This window comes from Herpailurus yagouaroundi, unplaced genomic scaffold (assembly GCF_014898765.1).
Source record: "Herpailurus yagouaroundi ecotype Mexico unplaced genomic scaffold, PumYag 182, whole genome shotgun sequence".
In the NCBI taxonomy this organism is placed as follows: domain Eukaryota; kingdom Metazoa; phylum Chordata; class Mammalia; order Carnivora; family Felidae; genus Herpailurus; species Herpailurus yagouaroundi.
In genome coordinates, this window is record NW_024412413.1 from 7,625,787 (window position 1) to 7,641,960 (window position 16,174).

At 48.9% G+C, this 16,174-nt stretch overlaps 2 protein-coding genes and 1 long non-coding RNA gene across 6 annotated transcripts in view; 2 read left to right on the plus strand and 1 right to left on the minus strand.

The window, feature by feature from the left end:
* Positions 1-264, minus strand: part of ZC3H7B (zinc finger CCCH-type containing 7B) — a 61,421-nt gene extending 61,157 nt beyond the window's left edge. The window contains exon 1 of the mRNA XM_040490715.1: positions 37-264. The gene's annotated coding sequence lies outside the window, so the exon portion shown is untranslated. The remainder of the gene's footprint in view (positions 1-36) is intronic.
* A 2-nt stretch (positions 265-266) lies between these two features.
* LOC121040281 (uncharacterized) lies at positions 267-1,512 on the plus strand. Of its 2 annotated transcripts, XR_005795223.1 has the most exons (3): positions 267-394; positions 1,097-1,157; positions 1,447-1,512. It is a non-coding gene; the product is annotated as an uncharacterized LOC121040281 (long non-coding RNA). The 2 variants fall into 2 exon arrangements; XR_005795222.1 differs by lacking the exon at positions 267-394 and having other exon boundaries at positions 456-1,157.
* An 8,451-nt stretch (positions 1,513-9,963) lies between these two features.
* The window catches only part of RANGAP1 (Ran GTPase activating protein 1), a 32,612-nt gene continuing 26,401 nt past the window's right edge, over positions 9,964-16,174 (plus strand). Inside the window, exons 1-2 of one of the 3 annotated variants that reach the window (XM_040490722.1) lie at positions 9,964-10,234; positions 13,448-13,597. In XM_040490722.1, the coding sequence (XP_040346656.1) occupies positions 13,486-13,597 (112 nt within the window). In that variant the 5' untranslated portion in view covers positions 9,964-10,234; positions 13,448-13,485. Of the gene's footprint in view, positions 10,235-12,902; positions 13,068-13,447; positions 13,598-16,174 lie in introns of those variants that run through there. The other 2 variants (XM_040490723.1, XM_040490721.1) reach the window with 2 other exon arrangements.

Sequence of the window (16,174 nt, forward strand, 5' to 3'; positions counted from 1 at the left end):
CTGCCCCTCCGGGCTCGGGCCCCGCGCAGCACTCACCTCGGCCGGGCTGCGCTCCCCGCGGGCCTGCGCCGAGCCCGATAAATGGTATGCTATGACTAGAGGTATGATTACGTTATTATTATTAGTAATAATAAGAGTAAATGCTATTTAATTACGGGCGGCCGCATCCTGCTCCCGGCGCCGCCGCCCCGGCAGCTCCGTCCATGTGGCTCCGGAGCGCTTTACTTTCATTTCCAGCCCCTTCGGCCGGCCGCTCGCGGCAGCACCCGCTGGAGGCACCGTCTCCCCGCAGCTCTTCCTCCTCGGGTCCTAGAGCGCGGCTTCCCTCGCCTGGCGCCCGGGGTGGGCGGCGCGGGCGGCGCACCTGGGGGCGGGGAAGTCCCCCTGCCCCGTGGTAAGCTCATGCCTGGAATCCACCTTTATTTTCTTTAAACGTGGCCTGCCCTTTCAGGGCTTTTTCGTTGGGCAAGTCTGCATTTCTGGACTGATGCTGGTCAGACTCCGCGCCACGGCCCTTCCCCCTGGGTGTAAAAGGCCCCCCCGGGTTGCCAGGTGCTTTCACTGCAGGCTCCCCCAAACCTTAGCTGCTTGTGCCCTTTTCACGGATGACGACCGACCGGAGGCTCAGAGAGGAATCAGACCCTCAATCGGCTGGTGTTTTATGTGTGAGATCTTTCCAGAAAGGATTTGAGGCTGCTTAGAAGATCCAATAGGTGAAGGGAGATTAACCAGAGAGACTGGCTGTATTTCTCGCACCCTTGGTACTGCCTCAGAGCTGGTCAGGACCAGACTGGATTTGAACCCAGAGCCTCGGATCCCAATACAATGTCATCCACGCTATTACTACCTGTTCCATTGATTCCGGAGGACTCCCACATCTCTGTGAGAGATTTCCTTCTTTCCATCTCTTAATTTTGTGCACACATATATATGCACGTATATTTACACATAGGTATATGTATGTGTGTGTATATATATATATATTATGTGTGTATGTATATACACGCGTGTATGTGTGCATTTAATTTATTGAAGATCAGCTGTGAGCCTGGTGGACTTTTATAAATGTTATCTTTTCCCCAAACATTTGTGCCAGACACATCTTAGAAGCTGGGATACAGCGGTGGAACAAATTTTAAACATTTAAACACACTGTGGTAAGTGCTAGGTGGCACAAGAACCTGAGGCTGTGTCTATTTACTTCATTCTCACAATGATCCTGGAAGGTTAGTTTTGGCATGCCCATTTTACAGATGGAAAACTAAGGCTGGGAGAGTGACCCGTCCAAGGTGGCAGTTCTGACTCCAGAGCCTGTGTGTTCTACACATACTCCTACGATTTCTACTATTTGCCTTAAGGAAGCCTTGAAAGGGGGGGTGGGGAATGCACCTGCACCATTCGAAATTTCTCAGACTCTTTTTTCTGTGTGTGCTTCCTGTCTCCTAGATACGCTAAGATTAAAGAACATAAAAGGTAGCTTCTGGCATGAAGAGGATGGGGATTTTTTATTCAGAAATGAAAAGCTGAGAGACTCCTGAAACCATTGTTGCACTATATGCTAACTTGGATGTAAATTAAACAAATTAATGTAATTTTAAAAAATGAAAAGCAGTGTCCAGAGACCTTCAGAGTGGGGTTCGTTTAAAATGAAACTTTTTTTTTACAGAAACCACATATTTGCTTTTGTTTTAATTTTTTAAGGTTTATTTATTTTTGAGAGAGAGAGAGAGACGGAGTGTGAGTGTAGGAGGGGAAGAGAGAGAGGGAGACACAGAATCTGAAGCAGGCTCCAGGCTCTGAGCTGTCAGCACAGAGCCCGACACAGGGCTTGAACCCACGAACCGTGAGTTCATGACCTGAGCCACCTAGGTGTCCCCAAGATGATGGGTTGAAGGCAGCCACATGTATAGCCTGGCAATTTAGGGAGGTGGGGTGGTATGTTGGCATTAGGAAGGCCAAGGTGGGTCAGAGTCCCAGCTCCCACCACTTGCTAGCTGGGGGACCCTAGACAGTCTCACAGTTTCAGTTTTCTCATTTGTAAAGTAAGGACAAGAACAGGGTTGCCCGGCTGGCTCAGTTAAGCGTCCAACTTTGGCTCAGGTCATGATCTCATGGTTCGTGGGTTCAAGCCCCGCGTTGGGCTCTGTACTGACAACTCAGAGCCTCCTTGGGATTCTTTCTCTCCCCCTCTCTTTACTCCTCCTGCTCAAGCTTCTGCTCTCTCTCTCTCAAAGCAAATAAATAAACTTTTTAAAAAATTTAAAAATAGGGGCGCCTGGGTGGCTCAGTCGGTTAAGCGTCAGACTTCGGCTCAGGTCATGATCTCACCGTTCGTGAGTTTGAGCCCCGCGTCGGGCTCTGTGCTGACAGCTCGGAGCCTGGAGCCTGCTTCGGATTCTGTGTCTCCTTCTCTCTCTGCCCCTCCCCCACTTGTGCTCTGTCTGTCTCTCAAAAATAAATAAATGTAAAATAAAAAAAAAAATTTTAATAAAATTTTTAAAAAATTAAAAATAAGGATAAGAACACCTAATAAACATAACCCCTTTACAACTGACAGTGAAACACTCTTGACAGTTGATGAGATTAGACACCACTATTTTTTATCACTCCCATGTTACGGAGGAGAATGCTGAGGCCAGTTGGACCACCACATCTTGCCTCAAATGAACTAGCTGGTAAATGATATAATTCCACCATCCCAATCTGCCAGGACAATAACATTCTTAAAAGACTGTCCGTCATTTAAAGGGGATTCAGCTGGACATCAGCTCCCCCTCTCAATTGGAGATCAACTAAACTATCTAAGCCGCCTGAGATGGTAAATGGCCTTTACAACATGTCAACCCTATGTGGTGGTGTTTTTGAAAGAAAACTCTCAAGGCTGGCACCAGCAGGCTGTTTTCTGGGAAGCCCCAAAATTATGGGGCAGCAAATGCTCTGCGTCCTCACATTAAAGCCTAAGTAGCAGTAGACCACTGCTTACTTACTGTGGGCCAAGTACTTTGTACATGTTGATTCTCTTATCCCCCCCCCCCAAAACCCTATCAGGTGGGGATTGTTTTTACCTATTTTGAGGTGAAAAAACACACAGAGCAGTTAAGTGATTTGGTTGAGGTCACACAGCTAAGAAAGAGGCAGAAACAGAATTTAGTCCCTGGCCTGTCTCCCTTGAAAGCCTGACCCCTGCGCCATGATGGAGACAACTTAAGTCTGGATGCATCCTTTATTACATCTGAGGACCAATCACCGGAGAGGGTTGCTAGAGAAGGAGAGTCAGACACTCATGCTCTCACCTTTCAGGAAATGACAGTTATGTCTCACTTATCCCTTCTCCAGTGATCACCTCCTGTACCAAGCTTAGGCCTGCCATGGTCTGGCCGCCAGAGAGGACTGGGGAGAGTCTGAGTGCATGGCAACCTTTGCCACAACCATGTGCAAAGTTTATTCCTTCACTCAACAAACACAAAGGTTCATTGCCAGGCCCCACACTGGGTCCTAGACTACAGAGAAACCCCATGTCCCCACAGCTCCAGGAAAGTCCCAGATCCCAGCCCTCCAGCAGGGGATCTTAACTTGGGGCAAGGGAAGTACAACTTGAGGCTTAGGTTGGTGATAATAAGAGTACTTTCCCCATAGGGTCACTCTGAGTATTAAATGAGCGCTTGCATGCAAAACATTGATAAATGTGCAACTAACTAAAACTAAGTAATATGTTCTTCTAGGAACTAATCATAGAATTCAGATTCTCAGAGATGAGAGTGACTTAAAAAGAGAGAAGTGGGGGATCCTGGGTGGCTCAGTCGGTTACGCATCCGACTTTGGCTCAGGTCATGATCTCATGGTTCCTGAGTTCGACCCCCATGACCCCCATATCTGGTTCACTGCTATTAGTGCAAAGCCCACTTCGGATCCTCTGTCCCCCTCTCTCTGCCCATCCCCCACTTGCGCACATACTCACTCGCTCTCTCTCAAAAATAAATAAACATTTTTAAAAAGAGGGAGAGAGGGGCGCCTGGGTGGCTCAGTCGGTTAAGCGGCCGACTTCGGCTCAGGTCATGATCTCGCTGTCCGTGAGTTCGAGCCCCACGTCGGGCTCTGTGCTGATAGCTCAGAGCCTGGAGCCTGTTTCAGATTCTGTGTCCCCCTCTCTCTGACCCTCCCCTGTTCATGCTCTGTCTCTGTCTCAAAAAAATAAATAAACGTTAAAAAAAAATAAAAAAAAATAAAAAAGAGGGAGAGAGAAGGGGAGGGACCCATGAACCTAGAGGCTACCCACCAGACTAGTATACAGGAGATGAAATGCAGGCAATAAAACAAGGCCACGGGCCTCCAGGGTGGCTCAGTCGGCTAAGTGGCTGACTCTTCATCTCCGTTCGGGTGTTGATCTCAGGGTTGTGAGTTCAAGCCCCACATTGGGCTTCGCACTGGCCATGGAGCCTACTTTAAAAAAATAAAAAACATGGTCACATTGCTGAAAGGACTGTAAGTGAATACTCACATGCCCTAGTTTATGCTAAATTGTTGACAGTTTGCTATGTTACTTTATCACCTATTCATCCATCCATCCATCCACCTAACAATCTACATAACATTTTTGTTAAAAACAAAACAAAACAGGGGCGGGCACCTTGGTGGCTGAGTCGGTTAAGCATCCAACTCTTGGTTTTGACTCAGGCCATGATCTCACAGTTCATGAGATCCAGCCCCTGTGTTGACAGAATGGAGCCTGTTTGGGATTATCTCTCCCCCTCCCTCTTCCTCTCTCTGCCCCTCCCCTGCTTGTGCTGTAGCATTCTCTCTCAAAATAAATAAATAAATAAATAAATAAATAAATAAATAAACAAACAAACAAACAAACATTAAAACAGAACGGGTAACAATTTTTTTTTAATTTTTTTTTTAACGTTTATTTATTTTTGAGACAGAGACAGAGCATGAACGGGGGAGGGGCAGAGAGAGAGGGAGACACAGAATCAGAAGCAGGCTCCAGGCTCTGAGCCATCAGCCCAGAGCCCGACGCGGGGCTCGAACTCACCGACCGTGAAATCGTGACCTGAGCTGAAGTCGGATGCGCAACCGACTGAGCCACCCAGGCGCCCCAACAATTTTTTTAAGATTAAAAAAAATATTTATTTTGGAGAGAGAGAGAAAGCACACAAGCGGGGGAGGGACGGGGAGTTGGGGGGACAGAGGATCCAAAGTGGGCTCTGTGCTGACAGTAGAGAGCCTGATGTGGGACTCGAATTCATAAACCGTGAGATCATGACCTGTCGAAGGCAGATGCTTAACCGACTGAGCCGCCTAGACACCCCTAAAACAGGTAATTTTTAATTTTTTCTTTTCTTTTCTTTTTAATAAACTCTACCCCCAACGTGGGGTTCCACCCCAACCCCGAGGTTGAGGTTTAGAGTCTCAGGCTCTACCAATTAAGTCAGTCAGGTGCCCCTTAACTTTTTTTTTTTTTTTTTGAGGGAGAAAGGGCACAAGTGAATGAGGGAGAGAGAATCCCACAAGGGGCAAAGAGGGAGACAGAGGGAGAGAGAGAAGAGGGGCTCACCTGAAGCAGGGCTCAATATCACACCATGCAGGGCTCAAACTCATGAACCATGAGATCATGACTTGGGTCAAAGTCCCGTGCTTCACCGAGCCACCTAGGCACCCCCACCCTTAACTTTATTCTGAAGACTCTCTTGCATTTATACTATCTTTAAATTTTTCTGTCAGTTTTCATTTAAAACATTATTTTCATTTTGGGACAAAAGAATTCTTAAAAGAGAAAATAATCCACAGAAAGCATTTGGTATCAGGAAAATCTCCGTAAACATTAGACCCAAATTTAAGCTCCCCTACAGATGCCATCCTTTTCTATCTCATTCACCACTGGATTCCCAGAGCTGGAATGGTGCCTGGTACATAGATGTTTAATAAGGATTTGTGGGGGTGAATGAATTATTTTAATTATGGTTAGTCATCAAAGTTTAAAAAGGTCATGTATTCTGATGGGGAGCCCTGGGCTTGAACCCAGGGGAGAATGTGGTTTGAGTGGTCCTTAACAGATGATCTAGCAAACCCCTCCCACCAGGGGAGGTGACCCTTGAGGGACCATCTTTCTCTAGCGGCCTTGGGAGCACCCGCACCCGGTTAGATCTTGGGAATGTCTCTCCACATTCCTCACATGTCTGGCATAATTCAGGCATTTGTTTTTGATCTCACTAAATGGCAAGTCTGCAGCCTTGGTAGCTCTTCAGGAAACCAGTATAAATATTGTTATTTATTCCATTTACAATTGGCAATTAAGATTGTTTTCAGGCTCCACAGTGGAATTTAAAACACTCAGTTAAAGTAAACCAAACTAATCAGAGGCAGCCTGCTTTTCTCTTCAAAACATTCTTTAAAAAAAAGGGGGGGGGGAGCTGCACAACAGAGACAGAAAGATCTAAAACATTACCCTTCCCCTTATACCCACTTCATACTCACAAAATGACTTGTTTTGCATGTGTGTTGAAATGGACCCCAGCAATCTGGCTTCTGCAGTCTCTTATCTTGGGGTGCCTGGCTGTCTCAATTGGTAGAGCATGCTACTTTTTTTTTTTTAATTTTTTAATGTTTTATTTTATATTTGAGAGAGAGAGAGAGAGAGAGAGAGCACGCAGGAGAGGGGCAAAGAGACAGAGACAGAATCTGAAGCAGGCTCCAGCCTCTGAACCTGTCAATACAGAGTCTGATGCAGGGCTGGAACTCACAGAGCAGCGAGATCATGACCTGAGCTGAAGTCAGACACTTAACTGACTGAGCCCAAGAGCATGCTACTCTTGATCACAGGGGCGTGAGTTCAAGCCCCATGTTGGGCACAGTTTATTAAAAAAAAAAAATCCACTGTCTCTTGTCTAAATTACTGTGTAATTAGAGCAGGTTATTTAACATCTCTGGTTCTCAATTCTTGTCTGTTGAAAAGAAGAAAGGGGTGGCCTAAGATGGCTCTATCCATCTGTCAAAGGCTATGATGCCATTTGCTGAGCCTGGAAAACAAACTAGCTCTCGGGTGATAACTTGAAAGGGAAAGAGAGAGCTGGAGAGAGAGGAGAGATGAGAAATTTGCTGTTTGGAAACAATGATGGCTCTGGACTCCTCTGACTCACTGTGAACCCTCAGGTAACCTCCTCCTCCTTTTTAAACCCGTCTTCCCATTTTATTTTATTATCGTTTTTAGGTGTATATGTTTATTTTTGAGAGAGCAAGAGCATGAGCATGGGAGAGCAGAGAATCCAAAACAGTCACTGACAGCAGAGAAACTAGATGCGGGGCTAGAACTCACGAAGGCTGAGATCATGACCTGAGCCAAATGAAGTCAGACATTTAACCCACTGAGCCACCCAGGCACCCCCAGTTTCCCCATTTTAAAGTGGTTTGAGATAGAATCTAGATTCAGGAGTAGCAAACAGAATCTGGATTGTTAAACAGAATCTGGATTGTTTTGCGATTTTAGCTTTAATGTGAAGATGTTCCGGCAGAATACCTACTCTCTGGCTCTCCACAAGCTCCACTAGGTCCCCACTACCTTCTAATACCTCTATTTTCTTTCTTTCTCTCTTTGTCTCTTTCTTTCTCTCTCTCTTTCTCTCTTTCTTTCATTAGGGAGGCTCCATACCCGATGTGGGGCTTGAACTCACGACCCTGGGATCCAGTCACATGTTCTACCAACTGAGCCAGCCAGGCACCCTGAAGGCTATTGTTTCTGCTAAGAATTCCCTGCCAGTCCTTAGGGAAAAAAAAAAAAAAAAAAATCCCTTCCAGTCCTGAAAATCCTATGATCCATCAGCTAGGTGAGGGCAGGAAAGATCACCTAAGATGTTCTACCTCCACCTTCCTCTTCCCTTTAGGAAGTCTTTGTCAGAAGGCCAAGGAAGGCCACAGGAAGTAAAACTGGAAAAAAGAGGCTGGGAAATCACCGCAAGGGAAATCCAGACTGATTTGATCAGCCCTGGTTGTAATCAGCACAGGAATAACACCAGGCCTAATTGGGAGCATCTCAGCCTTCTCAAATGGTGACTCATTTTAAGCAAATATCCAGGAACTCTGATGGGAATCCAGTTCAAATGAGGAAGCACCTGTGATAGCCTAATCCCAAAAGATGCTGTCAAGATGGGTAGAGTACCTGCCCCAAGGCTCTTGCAGGTTGAGGAAGCTGGCAATAATACTATTAACTGTGTGGGAAAAGCCCTTAGAGCTTCAGATCAACTGCTGTGGGGGGTTGCAGCTTGCTGTGGGGCCCAGAGGAAGGTGACTCATTCTGGACAGAGTGCTGTAGACAAGCCTCCCAGAGGAGGTGGCCTTTGATATGGGCCTTGTATGCAGAGGAGAGGGAGGATGGAAAGAGGACCCACATCTCAGCAGTGGTGCGAACCGAAGCAGGGTATGGAGCTCGCTTTCTCATCTCTGTGCTGGAAGGGGTGGCGATGATGCTCGCTTCCTTTGTGGTTGTAAAGAGTAAATGAACTGTGTGTGAAAGGATCTGGCACACAATATATTTAACTTTCAATTGCAGGTAAAGCAAAAGCATGTGCGTGGGCCAAGTTGTGAGAGGTAACTTTGCAGAAGGCTGCATATGTTGATGGTGATTATCTCTGGGTGCTAGAGTTTCTCGGGTAATGTTTACTTTTCTCTTTATCCTGTTCTATGTTGGCTAAAGTATTTATAGCAAACACGTTATTTATATAATGGATAAAATGTTCTTTGCAAAAAGATAAAAAAGCTATTTGTGTTCTGATACCTAAAAAATTCAGACCTACAGAGAAGTGGCAAAAGTGTTCAAAGAACTCCCCGTATACCCCTCACCCAGATTCGCGTATTGTGAACGTCTGGCCACATTTGCACTCTCTATATGCTTATACACATTTTTTGAACCACTGGCGAGTCAGTTGCTGATGTCACACCCCTAATTGTTTCAGCATGTATTTCCAAGAACAAGGGCAGTCTCTTACATAACCCAGCACAATAATAAGAATCAATAAATGTAACACTGATACAATACTATTATCTATTGTATACTATTACAATCTATTGTAATACTATTACAAGTGTTGCTAATTGTCTCCATCTTGCTCTTAGCAGTAACTTCCTCCCCAGCCAGGGATCCAGTCCACGAGCATAGATTGCATTTTGTTGTCATGTTTCTTAGTCTCCTTTAGTCTGCAACAGTTCCTCAGCGTTTCTGTCTTTCGTGACACAGACATTTTTGCAAGAGTACAGGCAAGTTATTCTGTTGTAGAATAAACTGTAACTCAGTTTGGGTTTGTCTACTGCTTTCTCATGATCAGATTAATTTTATGCACTGATGACTGGATGGTGATGCCGTGTCCTTCTCGGTGCATCACATCAGCAGGTGTGCGACGGATGTCCGTTTGTCCAGTTACTGATGTTAACGTGAACCATTTGGTTAAGATGGTGTCGCAGCTTCTCTACCATAGGGTAATTATTTCCCCTTTTTAATTATCAAACAATTTGCGGTTATTCATGTGAAAGGTTTCGAATGACTTCTCAATTTCATGGGACAAAAAAAGGCGAGGCTTTCCTCTGAGGAAACGGATACCTATTTGTTGCAGAACAGATCTACCAGCTTGCCTTCGGCAGTTCCAGCCTTTGTCAATAAAGTTACGTGCGCATGATCCTTTCCGGAAGGGCTGAGGCTGCTGGACCGCAAGACACGACGGGAATTGTAGTCTCCCTGGGCACTCGAGGCTACACGCCGCCCTGTGGCCTCCCGGAGAAAGAGCCAGAAGCCGAAAAGGGAGGGCGCAGAGGGAGCCTAGCGGAGGCGCGCTGGGACGCGGTGCATGACGGGACTCGTAGTTCGCGGGCGCCCTCCTGAGGCGGTCGCCGCGCTCCGCGCAGAAGGACTGGACTACCATACCCGCCAGGCCACTCGAGCGGGGGAAGGGGAACCCGGCCTGGGCCTTGAACAAATCAAATCGAAGGAAAGAAACTGCCGGCTTTCAAAATCCTCCTCCTCCGCCATCATCCGCGGTGGTGCGGGGAGCAGGTGGTGTCGGAGACAGGAGTGGCGAGAACTGCCGGGAGAGCAGACGAAAGAGCGGGCCGGGCCTCGGGACCGCTGGGCTCGGGGGCGGCGACCCCGACCTGACCTGACCTGACCCGGACCCTAAATCAGCCCCCGCCCCTGCGGGGCAGACGCGCGCGCTCAGGTCGCCCCACGCGGCGGCGCCTCCTGTTCGCGGTAAGGGTCGGGGTCCCTTGCCTTTCCCCGTCACCTGCCTGGGATGGGGGCGGGGGGCGGGGGGCGGCGCGGCCCTGCAGCTGGGCGTGGAAGGTGTGGCGCCCCTGAGCGCCTTCTGGGTCTCTTCTCGGCCTTCTCCCCTGCGCGTCGACGGCCAAGGCGGAGGGGCTGAGAGAGGCGGCGTTGGGGGGGCGCAGGCCCCTTTCCCAGGTGGAGAAACTGAGGCTTGGAGAGGGCGTCTGGCGAAGCTGCCAGCAGCGGCGTCTCCTGTTGGCGTCGGTGACAACTGGAGGCGCGTCCTCCAGGGATCCCGGATGGGGCTCCCGCGCCGCCCGCCTGTCATTTGCGGCCCGCACTCGCGCGTCGCTCCCTTGCCGCCGCCTCCCAGTAGTCCCACGCCCGCGGAGGGCCTGGACTGGCGCCGCAGCCCCTGGGATCGACATGAGTCACTGCTGACGCTTCGCAAGAGCGAGAGACGTGCACCTGAGAAAATCTGAGACTTTCGCGGGAGGGAGAGAGGCTGTTTGTGTGTCTACTGTTTGTCTTTGCTCTGTCGCCTACCCTTCGCAGACCTTGGACACATCAAGCCACCCCTGTGTGCTTCGCTTTCGCAGTCTTTAGAGTGGACGGTGTATATGTGCACCGACTGGACTGAGGAATAAGCCTTTTTCTAGCTGAGAAGTTCTGTGTTCCGATGGGAACCTATGCGGGAGCCCCACCGCCATTTTTCTTGCCTCAAATCGCCCCATCCCACAACTGCCAGAGGTGGTGAGGTTTCAGGTTAATTTGTATTCAGTTTCACGTCTTCATTCTTGGAGCACCTTCTAGATGCCAGGCCGTAGGTTGCACATAAGTGATGCTGTCAAAACGTCTGTCAGAGCCTGTCCCTTCTCTGCTAGAAACCTATCAGTGGCTCTATTAAAAGCCGCATTCTTGGGGCGCCTGGGTGGCTCAGTTGGTTAAGCGCCGGACTTCAGCTCATGTCATGATCTCACAGTTGGTAGGTTGGAGCACGAGTTCGAGCCCCGTGTCAGGCTCTGTGCTGACAGCTCAGAGCTTGGAGCCTGCTTTGGATTCTGTGTCTCCCTCTTTCTCTGCCCCTCCCGCTTTCTCTGTCTCTCAAAAATAAATAAACATTAAAAAAATGTTTTTTTCTTTAAAAAACAAAAAGCTACATTCTTTAAATGGGCTCTGTGATTTGGGCCTGTTGTTAATTCTCTTTTCTTATTTCTTGATTTTGTTTTCCTTCCCTCTCTGCACTCCAGCAGTTCCTCTGATCTCCCCTTCCCTCCCCGCCCCGCCCCTCCCCGGCGGGGGGCGGGGGGGCCCGCCGGGCGGCCCCGCCCCGCGCGCCTCCCCGCCCCTCCCCTCCCCTCCCCTTCCCTTCCCCCACTCCCACCCCCAAGAAGAGCCTTTGCATTTGCTACTCCCTTTGCAAGAAAGCTCTTCCCCCAGATATCTGCCTGGCCCAATCCTTAATGTCTTTCAAGTCTTTGTTTCTTTCCTCATAATACCTTCTCTAGTTTTAAATTGCAACCCCCAGAATATACCTTACCACCTTCTCTGTTTATTTTTGTTCTTGTCATTGTCTTAAGATACTATCTTGTTTAGAACACATGTTTTAAGAGGGCAGGATTTTTGTTTCATTCACTGTTGTGCTCCTGATATCTGGAGCAACGTCCAGAACACAGTGGTACTAATAAAAGTTTGTTGAATGAGTGATTAGATGCTTTCTTACCCAGAAGAATAATTCATGCTTATTGATAAAGATAGACAAACCGGGGGGCGCCTGGGTCGCTCAGTAGGTTAAGCATCCAATTCTTTTTTTTTTTTTTTTTTAAGTTCATTTATTTGCGAGAGACAGCGCGCTTATGTGCACATTGGGGAGGGGCAGAGAGAGAGAGAGAGAGAATGAGAATCCCAAGCAGGCTCCACAGTGCAGACAGAGCCAGACTCAGGGCCTGAACTCAGGAACCATGAGATCATGACCTGAGCCAAAGTTGGATGCTTAACCGACTGAGCCACCCAGGTGCTCCAAGCATCCAATTCTTGATATTGGCTTGGGTCGTGATCTTGTGGTGATGAGATTAAGCCCCACGTTGGGCTCTGCGCTGAGTGTGGAACTTGCTTGGAATTCTCTCCCCCCCCCCCCTGCCCCCCCGCTTCTCTCCCTCTCTCCCTCATTCTGCCCTTCCCCTGCTCTTGCTCTCATGCACTCTCTTTCTCGAAATAAGTGAACTTTAAAATAATAAAAAAGGCAAACCAGGGTGATAAGGGTTAAGGTAAGGAGAAGAAAGTGGGAAGCAGACCTTTTGAGTCCAGAGAAAGCCTGGGGGAAAGAGAGGATATGGGAGCCATCACAGTTGTATCTCAAGGATGAATAGATTGGGGAAGGACATGTTCTGGATGAGGAGTCTCTGTAGGCACCTCCTAGTTCTATCCTCCACATCAGTTTTCCTTGGTCTCCCCCTGATTGCATGCCATTTCCTCTTTAGGGAAATGGAGTGGGTCTTTCTGCCAGTTTGCTGAGTTCTCCAGGCTGGAAGCTCCTTTCTTCACCTCTGCCTTTGGTCTATTGTGATGGTGGCTGCTGTGATGTAGAGACCTCTGGTCTCCTAGGAACCTGAGGTCTGGCTACTATGGGCTCCCCAGTCTCCTGGCCAGGGTTGAAATCAGATGTGCGGTGGGCTGACCCCTGTTCCCCAGCCCCAGAGACATGCCAGCCAGGGTGGTGGGGCATTTCCTGGGATGGATGAACTGGATCCCTTAGCCATCTTAGTCCTGTTTGAGAAATGGGACCCTCAAACAGAGAGCAACCAAGATGATCAGGCAGGTATGTGTTGGGGGCAGGCTCTTTGCCACTGTCGGTCTGGGACTCGATTGCCATTCACTGGGACCCAGGAAATGGGCAGCTCACACGGCTATGTTTGATGTCCCAGCTGGGGCAGTTGGGCAGGGAAGCTAAAGTGAAATGGTAACTCTTCAGAGGGTAAAACATGATTTTACTACTTTCTTGCCACTTTCTCCATCATTCCTAGGATTGTTCCTTCCCTAATGCTGTTTCCATTTCTTCCAGTAGTTTAGCTTTTGGAGTCCCGAGAGCACAGGGGGAGGTAGGATCAAGCCCCTGAAATGGGTTGTCTCTTACCTGGCCCTCCCCAACCAGGGGCCCTAGGAGAGCTCTCTCTTTTAATGTAACTTCGGCCTGCTCAGTTTGCAGATTTCCAGGGGAGCCCGACAACGTAGCCAGCATGGCCTCTGAAGACATTGCCAAGCTGGCAGAGACGCTTGCCAAAACCCAGGTGGCCGGGGGACAGCTGAGTTTCAAGGGCAAGAGCCTCAAACTCAACACTGCGGAAGATGGTGAGTTTCTGCTTGGGCTGGCCCAGGGGAAGAAAGAGAGTGTGCGAATGACCACTTACTCTTACTCACGCTTGGGCTTGTTTAGTTCCATTATCATGTTGTTTTCCTGGTAGCTCTGTGAGATATCACTGGGCCCATTTCACAGTAAGGCTCAAAGGTGGTGTGCCTACAAGTGCATGCAGACTTCCCTGCCTGTTGTCACATTTTTGGAAGGTATCCTTGCTGGTGATGGCTTTAGGTTGGCAGGTGGGCTGTATCTTAGAGGGGATAGTAAGCAATGAGGGACCACGACAGTAGTCCCAGGATATAGCCCATGACTTCTTACTTCAGACCTTTACCACCACGGACCCAGCCCGGTCTGAGAATCCTGGGTGCCTTCCCCAGAGCTAAGACCCTTGTGGAGCTGCATTAAAACAATAATCCAGGCCCTTTTGGGAGGTCTAGTCCAGGTAGCTGAATGCCCTTGGGAGAGGGATGGATGGATGTTCTTGTCTGTGTACAGGAACCAGGGCTGGAGGGAACTAGGCATCAGAATTCAGGCCCTGTCTTTTCATCCCTGGCCAAATCATGACTAACGCCGGTCAGCCCTGCATCCCCTGGTGTCTGGAAGTGAAGGCACCTACATCAGTACTTGTAAGGCCTCTTGAAGTTCTGGTCTGGACTTGCCTGGTTGTCCTGGAGTGCAGGCAGGCTTGCTCCTCTGCGCTGGCTTAGAAACGACTTGAGTCCTTGGGTGGCTGGGAACGTGGTAGCACATCTTCCGAATATCTCTGAAAGGCCCTAAGATTTAGAGTTTCTGCCTGTGCTGTTATCACTTTCAGTCATGCATCATGCCTGAGGGAGGGGGGTAGAAATGTTACCATTTTATAAATAAGGAAAAAAGATTTGGAAGAACTAACTTGCCCAAGATCACACAGCTGGTAAATAACAGAGCCAGGATTTTAACTAATACCTAGCTGAATCCCTGTGCCTGTGTTTCTCAGTAGACATTCAGCTCAGTTCAGGAAACATGAATTTGCTATTAAATGCCATTCACTGGGGTGCCTGGGTGGCTCAGTCAGTTGAGCATCTGACTCTTGATTACAGCTCAGGTCACGATCCCAGGGTTGTGGGATCAGTCCCTGTGTTGGGCTCTGTGCTGTGTGTGGAGCCTGCTTAGGATTTTCCCCATGCCCCTCTCTCTCCCTCTCCGTCCCTCCCCCTGTGCTACTCTCTCCTGCTCGCTCATGCGCACACTCTCTCGCTGTAAAGTAAATGCCATTCACCGAATACCTAGTCAGGCAGTCTTAAGTGCCATGCAAGCAATATCTTAGTTTATCCTCACAGAAGTCTTTGAGGTAGCTTTACGTCCGCATTTTGGAGATGGAAAATTGAAGCCCAAGGAGGTGATATGACTTGCCTAAGGACGCAGCTATAAGCAATGGAGCCGGGATTAGAACTCAAGTTTGTCTAGCCTTAAAATCCATGCAGATGGGGCACTTGGGTGGCTCAGTCAGTTAAGTGGCCACCTCTTGATCTCAGCTCAGATCTTGATCTCAGGGTCTTGAGTTCAAGCCCCCCATTGGTCTTGGCGCTGGGCGTGAAGCCTGCTTAAAAAAAAAAAGAAATCTGTGCAGATAACCACTTCATGAGTGCAGGCTGGACATGCTGCTTCCATTTTGTAGGTCACCAGGGAGGCCCCGCTTACAGCCCAGCTTCTGAGGAGCTCCTAAGCTGGAGTGGGAAGGGGGTACTCAAATAACTGCCAGGGGACAGAAGGCGAGACATGCTCTGAGAAACGTGAACAGCAAGTTCTAGAAAGAAAGGCAAGGCACAGGAGTCACTTCTAGTTGAGGAGGGCCCAGGAAGTCTCCATGGATGAGGTCGTGTTTGTTGAACTGTCCTTGAAGGAGAAAGGGCACTGTAGGCAGGGAGAGCCACATGAGGTAGGCACAGGAGCTGAGACACACAGGGTGGGCTTAGGAGAAAGGAAATCAGGATGCCGTAGGGCGGCCAGGGCAGAGGCTCTTGAATGCTGTGCAGAGGAGCCTGGCAGCCTAATCCTGGGCCCAGACAGGCACTCCAGGTTGGCCGGGAGTGAGCTGGCACAGTCCAGAGAGGTCAAAGGCCTGTGTGAGGAAGCCATGAAACTGATGACCGGAACAAGGTTCTTTACTCTCCCCAGTAGGTCATTTAAGGACCAAAGAAAGGACTTTCTGCTTTACATGGCCGAGTCGTACACACACGGAACTTGGTACTTTGTGAAGTGGTGGAGGCTGAAAGGCGGTCCCTGCGGCGCAGCCTGGTGACAGGTGGTTTTTCAGGGGTGGTTGGGACCCATCCCTAACCCGTTGCTAAGTTACATATAACTCCGTTTGGATTGAAAACCAAGTGAGAGAGGCAACCCAGCGGTGATCACCCTCTCCTGTCCCAGCTTTTCCTGTGTTGGTGCTTTTTCTTCCAGGCTCACTTTGCGCTTGTGACTCTCCCCAGGGCTGAACTTCTGCACACTGCCCATGAATCTCTGTACTTCCGTCCCTTAATAGGGTGTCTGTCTTCCCTTGGGGCCCTGACAGCTCTGTCACCTTACTCTTAAGG